General features: G+C 29.2%; 1 protein-coding gene across 1 annotated transcript in view; it reads right to left on the bottom strand.

The window, feature by feature from the left end:
• Positions 1-2,016: 2,016 nt before the first annotated feature.
• Mau2 (Mau2 sister chromatid cohesion factor) overlaps positions 2,017-17,248 on the bottom strand; it is a 45,996-nt gene continuing 30,764 nt past the window's right edge. The window contains 9 exon segments of the mRNA XM_076498440.1: positions 2,017-2,317; positions 6,055-6,182; positions 6,383-6,473; positions 6,699-6,810; positions 7,264-7,341; positions 10,024-10,151; positions 10,884-10,949; positions 15,162-15,239; positions 15,481-15,584. Coding sequence (XP_076354555.1) covers positions 2,252-2,317; positions 6,055-6,182; positions 6,383-6,473; positions 6,699-6,810; positions 7,264-7,341; positions 10,024-10,151; positions 10,884-10,949; positions 15,162-15,239; positions 15,481-15,584 — 851 coding nt within the window. The 3' untranslated portion in view covers positions 2,017-2,251.

The following is a 17,248-nucleotide window of genomic DNA, read 5'->3' as shown; positions in this document are numbered from 1 at the left end:
CAAGTTAACTCATAATTCAACTTGGAAATTTGTATATCTTACACATTTGACATATGCAGGTTATGGGTTTGAATCCCATCACCAAACAAGACCACTCTTTCAGCTTTGGGGGCATTGTAATGTGTTGTTCAGTGTCACTATTTGATTAAGGTGGCCTAAGAGATATTCAGTGGATGGCATTGACTAATTACCTTCTCTCTAGTTTATTTTTAAATAAGGAATAGCTATCACACATAGCTTTCAAGTAGCTGTGTGTAAAATTCAACAAACAATCTTTTTTGGGCTTTCTATGTATCCATGCATATTTATATTTGTTTTTGTAACTTAATTATGTATTTATATATATTTCTAAAGTTACTCTTTTTGTTTCAATGAATTTTAGTTATAATTCTTTCTTCTGAAAACTTGTTTTATTAAAATGCATAGTTTTGTTTTATTTTACTGTGAATTATCCAGTTAATTTGTATTGTACACATTTAAAATGTTTACTTCTTCTGTTGTAATGTCTTGTGTTTAAAAGGGTCTTATTATTATTATTTGATTTTGTTTAATGTATTTCCTTTGGCAGTGATCTGTAATTAATTTCCCCCATTGATGTTTAAGTTTAGTCCATGAGAGAGAAAAAAATGGTTTTGTCACAGCTGGAACAAAGTTTAATTTTCCATAAGTAGTTTAAAATATCTTTATTCAACTATATTCATATAATTTGTCTAAACGTGTGTTCCACACATAGTTATAACATTGTTGTTAACTAGATCTCAAAAAGTTTGAAATGTGCTACTTGTTTGGTTTAGATATGACTGAATATGGCAATAGCCAGACATTGCTACTGTTCAAAATAGCAAAGTCCATCTTAGAGGATGACACAGATACTTGCACAATTCATATTAATTTGGGATTTTTCTCCCCTCTAAATGTTATTTAAAACAACTGGTGGTGTATGCACACTGTGTTCTAGTAATTGCACTTTTAACATATATGCCTAAATTGGAGAAGTAAAATATAAATTTTATTTTCTTATGCTGACAAAAAAACAAGACTCAACCCCAGAACAGAAAAAAAAATACTTGTTTTGAATTGGTGAATAAAAAAAAACTATTACACGTACTGTCTTTTCTATTTTGAGAACTGTAGATCCATTTCAGTTTTTCACTGTTGCCGTAAATGTTACTTACCCAAAGAATATGTGACCCATTAGGAATTCAAAGTATCAGTCAAAAAACAAAAGGTTTTCTTTATCAGATTACTAGAATTAGAATCTATTTCTATATAAATCTTAAAGTTCAGTCCACTGACATAGCTTTGTACAAAAATCAGCAAAGGAGACTAGGAAGAAAAAAAAATGTAGATTTTAGGTTAAAAGCTAGTAGCCTTGAGTATGCTGAATCTGAAAATAAAAGTTACCAAGTTTTCGTCTTCAAATATTTCTGATTTTCATTCAAATTAGTACAGTACTTGAAATTTAAAATATAGTATACTTTATACATTAAAAGGTGATATAATATATACTCAAATTCAAATAATTATAATTTACCAAGTGAATCACTTAACATGAAAAAACGTTTTATAAATTCATAAACAATATTATTCTAATGTACGCACCAACTCAGTAGGATGCAAGAGACCTTTCTGAAGCAGGTACTTAGATTAGAAACATATTACAGCAGACAGATAACCATGTATGAAAATTTATTGTGTTAATAACAAGTTGGCTTAATATCTTCCATACATTATAAACAAACAATTTCTTCAATTTATAACCTAAATCCTAAGGATTATAGAAGAAAAACAGCTGTAATATTCTGCTACCACATTTCAAATCTTGCCTGAAAAATAAGAATTTGGTAACCTAAATCATTTGATTCAGCACACCCAACTTAGTTTGAAAAATATGGTTACCTTTCTTCACCCCAGATCAATTTCTGATTCACGAACTAGACTAACAACTTGTACAATCTCTGCTTCCTGCTTGATTTAAGACAATGTTTTCAAGCTTTATAAAAAATTCAAACCATGTTGACACTGGTAAAAAAAAGTTTATTGGTAAAATTAACAACATCTCAGATAAAAGAAATTATGTAAAGCATGCAAAAATACAACTAAAATACAATTTATATGAATTTTATCTTTTAAGTTAAAGGATACTAATGTTGCTGTAACAAATAGTTTCATTAAGTCGTCACTTATAAATCATAACGTCATGATATTAAAATACTTGATTTCCTATTAAGTAATATTTGTTCTTTATCCTTTACAACAATGATGTAGAAGCAGAAGAACTTGGAATTGGTAAAGCTGGAGGGTCTCCTTTAACCCACTGTGAAAATAACAAATTAATATGTAGAACTATTTTCTTTATATTTTATATTAAAGAAAGTAGAAGAAAATGTAACAAATGTTTTTTCTGATAATCTTAACACTAAAAAAATTTAAACAAACTTCAAGGATTAACTATTACTCTAATATAAAAAAGTTTGTAAACGTTTGTGTAAAAGTATTTTTATTGATAAACCCTTTTTGTGTTTATAATGAAAAACTCAAAGCATATTTTTAAAAGCAGAAGTTTTGTTTATTTCTAACTTTACTGTTATATTTCTCAATGTACATTTCATCCTTTTAATACAAGTGATTCATTTCACATGCCACAAATTTCAAGCTTTTCTTAAAAGTAATTATTTTAATTGTTGATAGTTGTAGTAGATCAAGTCATTGTTTGTACAAAGGCTTTTCTAGGTCTGAATTATTTCATTTCGAAATTTGATATCTACACACCTTCAAGGGTATAACAGTAGACATTTTCAATTATCCATGGAATATCCAGTTCTGAAATATCTGTGAATTTTGATAAATTTTCTTTTTTTAAGTTTCTACTACATGTCTAGATGTTGATACTATTATTGCAAAAGTTGTGTAGATGGTCAAAAACAGGTCGCCTCTGCATAAGCCATGAATGATGTTCATTTATTTTTACAATTAATGTTTTAGAAATACAAATTCACTATTCCAGAATGAATTAAAAATAAGTAACAGAATAAGAATAATGAATAAATTAAGTAACCTCAAACATGTGGCTTATGTTACAGTAGACTGCATGCAAGGTGAACTACAATGTCACAGATTTAAGCTTTAACAAATTTTTGATATTTTTCATAATCTTTACACATTCTTTGCTAAGTTTGTTTGTTTGTTGTTAAGAATAAAGCTACATAATAGACTATCTGTTCTCTGCACAATGTGGGTATCAAAACCTAATTTTTAGTGTCATAAGCCTTGACTTACCACTAAACTGCTAAAAGGGGGTGGAGGTTTTCTTTATGTACTGATGGCTGTACTGAAGGTGTTTGAATATGAAGTTGGGAGGATAAAGTGTTTCTGATTAAAGTCTAAACATGATGTTTCATAGGCATATGTTTTTAGCATGTAATGATGTACATGCACTGTGCATATATTACACTAAAACAAAAAAGTTTAAGGAGTGAATTCTTCTTTTATCCGAATTTCTTGAATTATTTTAAATGGCCCTACTACCTAAATATTAATACTTTCCTTCTTGTTTCTATTCACCTGATTAACTCTGTCCCTAAAGCACACTGTGACAGATTTACTATCATATTTAGTTTAATGTTGATGTTTAGGTTAGATTTATATTTAGGAATGTTCTTAACTTATACTGTTAAATCTGTATTTTGAAATTCCTGCCTACCCAATAACTGTAGAAAATTCTTGTGTAAGAATCCATAATATATGTGTGTACATAAATATTTATGTATTGTCTTGTACTGTTGCATAAGCTGAAATTTTTAAAAACTCTTGTGACATCTATAAATATAACCAATGAGATGCACCAAACGACAGTGTACATATATATATTGACACACATTGTTTTGCTATAGTTGGTGCTGTAAACCATGGAAACTATAACTGTGATTGTAATAACACTTAACTCTGAAGATTAGATATTTAACCAGGAATGTTTGAAGATTTCCCACATTACAAACCACTTAATATCAATGGACTTATACTGAAAACTACTACTTTCACAAAAAGATTATATAACTTCAACAGTGGATAACTCTGTGTGTGACTGGCAGCAAACACAAATCTAGCTAGCTCCCTATTGAGTGAACTGTATCTACATCAACTCAAAATTAATTTGCTCATCTGGAACCCTCAACAAGATAACAACGAATCTCAAGACCAAATAGGAGATGGAATATTGTTTGTAAGCTTATAAAATGTTTGGATGTAGATCATTACTTGTAATACCTGTTATTGTTTGTATATTGAAATATATTTGTATTAAAAAAGAACTGTGTGCATTAATCTGGTTAGCAAGTATCATAAATTGTATACATATTGACATTTATGCAATTACTAAATCTAAACTAATATTTAACTCAATTTCAGGCTATTCGAAATTATAATAAGTTACGTAATAAATTGGAATCTCACCTAGGATAAATTGTAATATGTAACAGCACTACCAATTAAATATTAACACTTTCTTTTTGCTTCTAATCCCCTAATTTACTCTGTCTCAAACAGGATGTCAGTACAGGTTTTTACAACACAAATCTTACTTTCAACAAAATTTATTTTCAATTTCACGATGTTTAGAAGTATCCCATATTAAATATTTATCCTTACAATTTGTACTTTTTCTTTCTTACATTTATATTCTCCATGACTTTTAGCTTTACAAAGAAATTACACAAGTAAACCATAGGCAGTAAGTGAAATGTTAATATATTTTTACATATTTGAGTGTCAGTGATGTAGAACAGACATATAGACACTATAAAGTTGAAAAATACTGTTTTTTGCAAACTTCAATACACTAGTCAAATAGTGAAATTTAAAAGGGTTATTTAATACATTGTTATTTACATAACATGTACAGTTTTAGTAAAATGATTAAAAAGGTAAGATTGCTCTATCAGTGAGATATTTTACTCTCCTGTATCAGTTTTTTATATTAATATTAACAGTGTGTTACTTGATCATAGCAAAGTACTACTAGTAGGCAACCACAATTTATTCATTTACTTTCAAAATGTCATTCCATCAGAAAATAACTAGATAGTTTAACGACCCATTTCAATTGACCATCTTTACACCAAACAAGCCAGATAATAATACTAAGGAATAGGTTCAAAATGCTTAATTATGCATAAGAAGAAATCAGCTGTTGGTGCCTAAGGTTTACAGTTTGGTACTTGTGAAATGTAAAGTTCAAAAGAGATTTTGAATATCAGGTGTAATCCCAAAGAAATTTCACGCAAATCTTAAAAAAAATAAAAGAAGTTTCTCTCTCTTTTCTACCCGAGTATCTTTCACTAACATCAACTATATTTATCAGACTACAGGTATACATGCATAACAGAAAACTAAAACCTGTGAAGTTGGTTATAGTAATTACAAATTTTAAAGGATAGCCAAACATATTTTGTACTAAAAAACACTGTATATTTGCTATGAACCTTGTAAATTCTTTTGTGCAATTAATAATGAAAAGAATTTTTAAGTGCACAAAAACAATGTTTAATTCATTTTCATTTAATAATTTGAAACTACACACAAACTAGAATGAAAATGCTATACATTTAAAACTTAACTAAAATTACATGACAAAAGTAGAATAAATTTTATTGATTCAATACACTGTAAAGACTGAAGTATGCATAATAACATTATTCATTTTGAAACACCTTTTACTATCTAAATTAGTGTTTTAGCAAAGAGAATAATTCAAATATGACAAGTTTTGTTTTAAACCTGGATCAGATGATGATTAATAAAACACACAACTGACAAAATAATTTTCTTATTTACATGTAGGTCATATAATGACTTGTTTAAGAGAGATGTTTTTCAGTGGAACCAAGTGTATTTAGAAAAAAGTATTTGTTACCCAAATCAGATAATAATGGAAATAAGAATTCCAAAACATTTCTAGCTCAGATGAAATGGTTATTAGCAAGCTGAAAGATTTGCTGAAACAATATAAAACACTGATCAGGTTATTATTAGTGAGATGAATGAAATATCTTTTACCTGGATTAGATGATGTTCAGCCAGTTGAGAAGCTTGAAAGTGATCCTTCAGTAACAGCTGAGAAAAATTACTATGTGTATGTACAGCTTCTTGCTCACGCAATCGATCACCACATAATCGGTACAAATCTGTGGCATAAAACCTAACGTTTTAAACAAGCCAGAAATCTTATTCTTATCATTATACTAATTCCCATAACTTTTGCTAGCAAGTTATTCTTTCTAAAGATTTAAATCCTGGCTTACAATTTTATCACATAAAATATTTTTTTTATAAAAACCAAGAAATGCAACTGGAGAACTGGAATAAATAAAAATTAATGTCATACCTTTAAGAAGTGCAGAAGCCCACAGCTGAACATGAACATCAGGTATTTTACTGGCCAACTGCATGGCTGGAGTGACCATGTTTGTGCTTTCCTGTAAATAGATTTATTGTTTAGTGTCACTTAGAAAAACTCATTAGTTTCAAAGATATACAATAGTTATGACTGTAAATAAACGTTTATATACATGTATTGCAGACTCAATAGATTATAAACTGTATGTGTGGGATCAGAATATAATTTTGATTTAGAATTGTACAATATGAACAAGCATGTAAACTATTTTCAGACACAATGAAAAATAAGATATCAAACCTACTCGGTTATTTCCCAAAGAGTAAAATATATGACCTAACAGAACTAGAGAGCATGAAGTAAGGCGGTTTAAGTCTTCACCATTGGCCATCTTCAGTGTTTCTCTGAGATATCGCCTATTGGAGGGGAAAACCAAAATTAAATTGAAATATTTTTTTACAAAAATATCACACTATCATAAAGACTACACATTTTTCTATGAAAGATGAGTCAGTGAACTCAAGTTTAGAATATATAACATGCTTCAAAGAACAGTTGAAAAGCTAGAATATTTCACTTGTGTATTTGAAATATTAAATGTAAAAGGAATAAGTAAGACATGAAATTAAATAAGTATATTAGTAAAAGCAATAAAGAAATCTACCTTCAAGTTATGGTGAAGTTAAAATACACAAACAGGTTTAAATTATCATATAAATATAACACAATGTTTTTTTAGTGCATATTTCTAGGTTACGCTTTTTAAAATGATAAATATATCAAACACATGTGCAAGAAATTCTTGGACATAGAGCTATTTTTATGATAGATGTATTTTCTTTTTAACTCATAACATTTTAATTACTTACTTAGCATCATTGTAACGAGCCTGGAAAAAGGCATTTAGTCCATGGACATAATATGCAGCTGCCCGCAGACTGTGAGAACTTGAAAACAAAATTTTCATACATAAAAAACCTTTCTAAGTAAATAAAAACAAAATACAATACCACAAGTATCCAAAATCCAGTACAATCATCTCCAACCTATGTATTAATACTTATAAATTCAGTTTCACAACCTTTGCTACATGTTTATCAATTCTGACTAATCTTTTGAATTTAATTTCACTTTAAAGAAATATGATTCTTTTAAAAAATACTGCTTACCCAAATTCATACCTCTTAAAATGTTGGAATATTACACCCACACACACATGTATAATACTGAGATTGTTGTGTGTAAGTGAGGTGTTTATTACTATTTATCTTTCAAAATTCTGTATTACATGGTGATTATAAAGAAATCTCAATATTTAAAATTATTATTTATTAAGAATTACTTGTTCTAGGCAATGGCCTTAAATTGTTTTCCATATCAGGCAATTTAAGATAATTAACATAAAGCCATAATGTGGGCCTGGGATTGTTGGGGAATACATTACTCCCCATATATATAATTTTATTCATTTTTGCAAAGTCTGATCATAATGCATACCAAAAATTAAGTTCTGAAGTTACAAATATCATTACTATATAATAAATAATAAACCTGTTGAAAGAAACTGAAACTGATAGAAAAAAAAAAAAAGAGTGAAGAGAACACAAACTAAATATCACAACACAGTCATCTTTAAATGAAAAACAATAGTTTGGTAGAAGTAAACAGAGGGAGTCACATGCATCAGGAGGGTGCATCACACTCCTATTGGTGGAGGGTTGTCACATAATTTACATGCAAGATGCAGTTGAACCTTTTGATTGTAAAATTTGTGGGAGATCAAGGCTTGTGGCATGTGAAAAACGTTTTTATAGCTTACAGATGAATGCACTGAATAAAAATTATGTGTGATAGGAAGTAAAATACTATGTCAGAAAAATGTACACAACCTTTAATTTTTTGTTGAATAATCTTAAAAGATCTTTTGGTCACATTTGTAATTGCATGTCTTTATCATTTCACATACAATTTATTTCTATTATTTTATTTTTCCCTTCTTGTCATTTAGTATTAATTATTCATCTTGACAACATCCTTGACCACAGTAACCTTTAGCTTTTAGTAAAATGTTGTTGTACTCATATACTACCCAAAGTCTTTTCAACTGAGACAACTGAAGTTTGGTTATATTAAAAAAATGATTAAACCTTTCATATATCCATTTTTTACCATGAATAACACACAATTAAGTAAAATATAAAAGTAAAACCTATGTGCAATTTAACTGTTTATATAACTACCATATTTCTAGGTGAGAAAAAACACCTAGTGCTAGCAAGGACAAAAGTAGCAACAATAATAAGAGCAGTTTGACATACTTAGTAATGAACAACATGTACCAATTTTAAAACAACCACTGGAAGATCATACTTTAAAATGAGCTATTTCAATTTATTATAAACAATTACATGTTATATAGTTTGTGCATTATGTAAATCTCAAGTCTAAATGTAGAAGGTGTTCATGGCTTTTATTAAGAGTTCTCAAAACGTATATTTCCTTCCTTTCTTGAAATTGATCCTAAACAATTTCAAAGTAGGATAGGTAAACAATACAATTAACCGAGCTTATGTACACAAGTTAAGACTTGTTAACACTTGTGCATCATGCAACAATAGAACTGAAGTTTAAGTACTTTGAAACAAAGGAATTGAAATTTAGATAATAAACCTTGAATTATAACATAAATAATAATGTTAATTCAACTAACATACATGCTAAAATAAATTTTGAACATAACTCGGTAAAATATCTTGACATGTACAGAAATTGGAACCCATAAACTACTAGACTGATAATTACCAGCCAATGTTGCTGACAATATTTTTGTATTAACATGTCAAAGGCTCATGTGACTTATTCTGGCAATAAATTGTACCCTTAGTAATTATTAGTTGTAGAAAATGGTTATATATTAACTACAAAACTTGTGCTGGAGCTCTATCCAACTGACTGTTTGATACTGCTCATTACATTCCTTTTTTTTTCCTTGCAAAAACTAAAAGAATAAAATAAAAAAAAAAACAATTTATATACATCATAATCAAAAAGCATCAAAAACAGGAACAAATACTAAAATACAACATGTAAAGACTATCAGGGGAAACAAATCATGTTACATAGATTATTACATGTTGAATAATACACTGGAATAATAGATCATGAAAATGGTGAATCTGATAACAATTTGAAAACATTGTCAAACTCAACAATAAGAAATTAATATATTTGTTTTCCAAAATGAACCAAATTTCTGTGTGGTTACTCATCAATTCAATCACAGCTAATACAGATCTGATGAAGCTAGATGAAATACTAATAAATGTTTGAAATGCTACCTCTGATGCATCCATTATTCGTGGGTAGTTACCATAACTTTTACTTTATTACTTTTATTTTTTCACAGTTTTACAGCACTGAAATCTAAGACTCTTTTAAAGTCAGGACAGCAAAATTATGTATTCAAGTACCTTTCTGGACCCTTAGAAACCACAATTATGTGAAGAAAAGCAAATATTACAGAAAAGTTATCAATAAAAAAGCACCATGCAATCACAAGAACTTCTATATATTGTAACAGTGTCTTCAAGGAATTAGCAGTAAATATGAAACAATCTCATACAACATACCCAGAAGGCAAAGCTTCAGGGTTCAGGCGAGCCAACAACTCTGAAAGTTCCTTTTCTTTTCTGCATCTCAAGTAGACAATGGCCAGATTCAAACTGGCAAGAATTCTCAGCTCTGTTGCTGCATTACTCTAAAAAGAAACATAAATTACAGCATACAGTGGAGCGCCGTTAAGCCGCAGACCAGTAAACCGCGAAATCGCTTTAGCCACTGTAGCAAGTCTTGTGAGAGATGTGAGCGAGGATTATCGTGGCTCATCGCTAATTTATAAACGTGTAAAAATGCGGCTTACAAATTTAATCCTGGCTTTATAACTTCAAGGGGATATTTAAAAAGGATTTGCTTTACTTTGGGAAATCGAATACACACCTCTCCATACATTAAAGTTAATCCGCGGTAAATCCGTGACAAAAAGTGATCAATAATTAAAGTATTATTTTTAATTCGATAATCCGATATAATGATCATGCAATGGCCCGGATGAGGCTCTCGGCGGAGCTGTTGGCGACTTCGGCTTTTCAGTCACAAAGGTTTAAGCCGCGGACCACTTAAGCCGCGTTTAAGCAGGTTGAATCCCCAAATACCGGGGCTTAACGGCGCTCCACTGTACAAATGTTTAATGTATTGAAAACTACTTTCTATTACACATAAATATCTGAATGATAAGATAAAGACACTGTTTATAAACACATTTAGTGTTTCATCACCAAGACAGAAATTGTGTTCAAGAATATGACAATTTTGTTTAGGTGAAAGAAAACAAAACCTTCTGTGAAGCATCAAAGTTATGATGTGATGAATCAAGTACTTTCCTAATTGAAGAGATGTTTTCCATCTTTTAACAACAAATGCATACACTTACCCTCAATACTACACCAAATTGAGCTTCAGCAGCTTCCATACAGTTCACAGACATGGCATACAAGCCCTAGATATAGAAAACAAGTCCTCCATAAGACATTAACTACTTTAACACAAAACCAGATGACATAAACACTCACTACACAGTACTAAATAATCTCTGGGGAATACTAATTCATTATCTACAATGTTGCATTACTATATACTGTATAGAGTTCTAATGCCATATCAATAGTGCTATATTAATGTAAAAACGGCTCGTCTGGGTTCAGAAGATTTTTTACGTAGAGGAGCGAACAACGTTTTGACATTCTTCAGTCATCGTCAGGTTCACAAAGAAAGGGGTTGTGTAACTCAGTGTCAGAATGCAAAGAGCGTGTTTAGATGTTTGAATATATAATTTTATATTACTTATTTTATTATCATTATTTATTATATTATTTTTAATATAGGTATAAAGGTGTTCCTTTGTATTGGTTTGTTTTGGGCTTAAGTTATTGTATAAGTAAGGCTTCCTTAATTTTGCATTTCTTTAAGTTTGTTTCTTTATTTAGTATTTGAGTGTTTTCCATGTGCGTTTATTTGACTTGTAGTGTTCGAAAACGTGTGAAGGAGACTTTTTATGTTCTTTGAATCTGGTTTCCATATTTCTACTTGTTTCCCTAATACAGAAATCGTGGCAGTTATCACATTGTATTTTATAAATAATGTTGGTGTGGTGTTTGTCAGTGTAGTTTTTACATAGTATATACCTCAGTTTTCTACCTGGTTTTTAAATAAATTTGGTATTAACTGGAATATCATATTTTGTTACAAGTTCTTGCCAAATGGTTATTTTTATGCTGAGGTTGGGAATATATGGTATCTAGCAGTGTATGGTTTCGTGATTTTTTAAATTGTGGGGTATATTTATTTTTGTTGGTTCATTTTTCTTTTTGTCTAGGTGTGTGCGTATAATGTTTTTAACGGTTTGTGGAGGCTCATTTTGTCTAATTCGTCGTTAATTTTATCTGGTGAGCATAGTTTTATGGCTGTGTTTATTTGGTTTCTTAGTATGTTGAGTTTTTGTTTTGTTTCAAGTGCTGAGTCCCAAGGAATGTATAGTCCAGTATGGATGATTTTCGTTGGATTTCTGCTTTAAATTGTGGATCAGTTCTTGTAATTTTTAGGTTAAAAAATATTTCATTGCTTTCTTCTTGTTCACATGTGAAGTTGATGTTGGGATGTATAGCGTTAATGTGACTGAAAAAATTAAGTGTGTGTTCTGTAGATGTGAATCCCGCAACCGTGTCATCTACATATCTGTACCCGTATATTAGTGGATGTAATGCTGTGTTAGAACATTAAAAGTCACTTTCACATGTTTTCGAACACTGCAAGTCAAATAAACGCAACATAACCATGGAAAACACTCAAATACTAAATAAAAAAACAAACATAAACAAACACAAAATTAAAGAAGCTTTACTTATACAACAACTCAAGCCCAAAATAAACCAATATAAAGGAACACCTTTACACATACATTAAAAATATAATAAATAATAATAATAAAATAAGTAATATAAAATTATATATTCAAACATCTAAGCACGCCCTTTACATTCTGACACTCAATTACAAAATCAAACATGTGGTCAGCTTCTGGTCAGTTACCTTTTCCTTTTTTTGTGAATCTGACAATGACCAAAGAAGGTTGAAACGTTGTTCTCTTCCTCTACGTAAAAAATTTTCTCAACCCAAACTAGCCATTTTTACAAATATATTTTTCCCTACAAGTGGGTTTTCTCGACATCACTGAGTGCTATATTTACTAAATAATATCAGGTGCAATTCTCCATCAACAGTGTTATGTTACTACACACTGTCTAGGGTGCTAATACATCATTTAAAGAGTGTTAAGGCAAAAATGCACTATGTACAGAGTGCTGTGTTTAATGAGTTGTTTAGAAAGTGCTATGATACAATACACTGTTTAGAAAGTATTAATAAAGCAGTATACTGTTCAATGTGTTGCACTGTGTATGTCACTTAGAAATGAATATTCTGTTCAAATTTGAAACTGTACTTTAAAAGTTGAGTTAACTTTTAATATGAACTTAATCTACATGACAGACCATGTGAACTCTGTATTCATTTAATCTTTTTAGATTTAATACTTCTAACTTTCAATATTGTATGTACATTTTCACAAAATTTGGCAGTATTTAAGCTAGTATTATAAGTGTTTAACATGCAAAAAATCATATTTTGCAGTGAAGTATTTTTAACAAAATAAAATAAATATCTGTCAATGGACATATTGAGTATTTGTTTTGAATAGTCCATGTGAAAAGTAATATTAATGTTAAAATTAAAAATACCTTTCCTTATCTGAAACATCCTTTGTCTAATATCTAAGACCTCCTAAATACATTTCAAACATTTCTTTGGTAAAACATGATAGCTTATCTGTTATTTTATCTACTCTAACTCAAAACAGAATCAGTCAATTTGACTGACCTTGTAATTGCAAAAAAATCCAAATACATTTAAATTTCCCTTTTTTATTTCTCGAGTGACTTCATATTGTAACTTGAAACTAAATTTGTTTATCCTAAGTAGCTCTACGATCATAATAGTATACATATTTTATACTTATATTTTATCGTTTTACTTCCTTTTAATCATGACTAACTATTGTTTGTGCCATTATAGGTTGTAAATCACTCAAAGCACCAGTTAAGTTATTGAATTACATTACTCACAACCTATTACAAGTAGCTCACATGCATGCCTCATAAAATATTTTTATTATGATTTTTTTTACTTAATCTAAATTTATCTAATTTAAAAATACCCCTATTTTTACATTTTACTTCCTTTTATAATTATAAATAAAAGAATAAAAAATGAAATACTCATCCAATTTTTTTTTTGCTCTCGGTTGTTGAAGAGAGTTAACCCTAATTTTATATACTACTCATAGAACTGCATTTAATTTTTATTTAATTTAATAATGCTCCAAACAATATAGACTAATAACATGCTGAAAGTAGACAAATGTCCTTACTTCTCTTAATTTTTCTGACTTTCTAACTATGCTACAAAAGTCATTACAAGTTCATCCAAGGCAGTCATTAACTTTCTAATGGAAATAATGTTGGTATTTTGAGTGAAATTTACATTTAACTGTTCAGACAATAATGTAATATGATACGTCATTTGATAGATGAAAACCTTGACTTTCTATTGGTTATAGGTAATATATAATTAAACATAAGAGAAAACTATTAGATAACTATGAAAGAGAAGAGGTGACAGATGGGATCTGATTTTCTATTCAATGGCTCTGTAACCAAATAAAGTTGAAAATGACAATAAATGTAAAGTAACTTATGTTTAATTTCATACTTTCTCAAAAGGTGGTAGATAAAATAGGAATGATGATATGCTAAGAAAAAATATGTCATGTGAAAATTTGGAATTTTTAAAATATTGCCTTTTAGAATTAAGAACTTAAAACTTATATCCTATTAAGATATTGACTATTAGTTAAAATTTTATGCTATTCTTATTGGTATAGTTGGTATAAATAAAAAATAGTTTAATACAATTTTGAATGCAAGACACTAAAACTTTGTGTCATGTGCAGTAAAGGATACCCATGGCAACAGGGTTAAATACCAAAAGCTGATGAATCATTAGAAACTGCTGATCTATTTTCCCACATTCCTCTTCATTTGCCCATTATGGATTCAAAATTAGAATGGTGTGTAAAAACTGAATTGTACTGTTACACAGATTATAATTTTACTCCATTTAAAAACAACCAGTGTCGTATTCTTACATTTCAAATGCATTATAACATCTAAGTTATTGTACTGTTACTAAATTATAATGTTATATGGTCCCAAATCCTCATTAAGTGCTTAATATACATCTAGATTGTTATATCATCAAAAAGCATCCAATTTTGTGCTGTTAAAACATTTATCATATCTAGATTATCGACCAAGCCTACATTGAGAAAGTTAACTCAAAATAATTCTATTCCACCAAAAAACATCTAGTATATTGTGTTATTATAATTTTATACCATCTAGAAACATTCAATGGTAAACTATTGCACTTTAATTTTAATATGTCATTTAGAGTGATGCTGCTTTAAATCTCAGGCAAGTTAAAACTTGTAAAAAGGGAGTAAATATGGGGTATTTGACAAAGAGAGCAAGACCACCAGTAAGGGTTTTATATATATGTATCTGAATCAGTAAAAATGAAGTATAAAAAGACTTACAAGAAGAGTATGGATTTGAGAGTAGTGACGTGCAAGTAGCCTTGGCTCCTGACGGCAAATCTGGAGAGCTTGGGCAGTCTAAAAATGAACTGCTCATAAGAAACTTTTACACAAATACACAATTTAACAAAATGATATATAGAATAAAATGATTTCATATTTCAAAGTTATTATCTTCAGAAATAAGTTACTTCAGAGGTAAAATAACAATTTCAAATTTATGAACAAACTGCACGTGTGTGTTAAACTTTGAAATTTAATTGAACTGAAAACAAAGAAAACTTAAACATTTTCAGAAATCTACTACAGAATTTCTAACTTCTTGAATTGAGACAGTTTTGTTCCCCATTACTAGTCGGCACATGGCAATGTGTTCTAGCAGCAGCAGTTGGAAAGAATGAAGTATTGGATGGCTGTCAACCACTGCAAGAAACAAAGTAAAATTTAGTTCATTCTTGACAGCTGATTACTGTTCTAATTTACAAAACCAGTTAAATAAAGCATGGACTTTCTGACAGAGAAAGCAGTTAAGCAATCATTTCATTACAGAGCCTGTTCACTTAAGGTATATATGAATCAGATATAAAATCAATTTCTTAGGAAAATAGCACAAGTGTATAAGGACTGTATCACCTGCCAATAATGATCAACTCTGCATAACAAAAGTAAACAATATTAATTCACTGTTAAATTAATCTCACAAATATCAACAAATTATACAAAAATTGTCATTATCAACTTAATTATTAAAAATGTACAATATTACCTGTAATATGGGAATCATGAACATAAATAGTAATAAACTGTGCTCAAAAGCAATTCATAATTTTTTCTCAAAGTTTATAAAATATAAAATTTTGACAGTATATAACACATCTCTGAAAATAATCAACATATTCTGCACATATTAAAAAATTTATCCTTTCCAACTCAGCCAGTTTGGGTCAATCCCAGAGAAAATGTGGAACATAAAATAAAATTATAGTTGAAATCTTGAAGCGAAACTTCTTTTAAGATTTATTGATATTTATTTCAGACATAATAATTAAAAGACAGAAATCTTGCATCTAATTGTAGATTTTTGTTTCCTTTTGAAATTTTTACCCAGGTTATAAAATAATTTCCCCATCTGCCTAGAAACAACTTGTCAAAAATGAAATAAAGCCAGAAATACAAATTTAAAAGCAAGGACTATACTTTTAGTAAAAATAGCCTTTTCTAAAAAAAAGATGAATTTTTGTAGTTGGTAGTATCAAAAACTGTAAAATTCAAGTACTTACACATTTTAATATAACTTTCTTGTTTTTAAAAGCTGTGGAAATCAGAAATATACCATAAAAAACTTTGGATCATTTCATTTCTCACAATCTCTCGCCTATAGAACTTCCCTCCTTTTAAATATGGAAATGAAATTTTCAACCCTTTCAATTTGTACATGAGATTTGTTATGTACTGCATTCAAAATTATACAAGTTATTAATGATTTTGAATTGTTTGTCTGCAAGAGAAAGGTAAAAAAAATTAACTTAATGGGTTTCTGTGTGTTTATACTATTCAAGCAATTACTTATGGTAGATCAATTTCTGCATAAAAAAAACTATCATAATTTGACTGCTGCCAATGTTGAAGGTAATTGCTTGTAGTCCAAAAAAATGGAAATGACAGACAAAATACCTCATTGTGTACTCTACTCTCTACCTTTACTATCTGAAAAAGTTGTACAAAACAAAGTTTTATGCATAAAATATAATACAAGTACTAAATTAGTTTAATGCTCTGGAAGATACTTACTGAATCATTTATTTTAACAAAAGAGGCTAACTCATTATGTGTTACCCTTAACTACTGTTCAACATTATTCCTACACAATGAGGCCTGTGCTAGTTTTTTAGAGCTGTTTGTTAAAATAAAATAGATCAAAGTATTCAATACTTATTGTAATGTATGGTTGAAATATCTATGTAATCAGATTTGAAAACGTTTGTATTATTAATTTTTATTTCTGAAAGTACAAAGGCAGTGTAATATTATACACCAATAGCAAAAGGTTACATATTAATCAAAATATATTATGAATTTTTTTTTAG

The sequence above is a fragment of the Tachypleus tridentatus genome, chromosome 4 (genome assembly GCF_004210375.1).
Source record: "Tachypleus tridentatus isolate NWPU-2018 chromosome 4, ASM421037v1, whole genome shotgun sequence".
NCBI classification, from domain to species: Eukaryota; Metazoa; Arthropoda; class Merostomata; order Xiphosura; family Limulidae; genus Tachypleus; species Tachypleus tridentatus.
The sequence above is the reverse complement of the archived record's forward strand: the minus strand, read 5'-3'. Positions and strand labels throughout refer to the sequence as shown.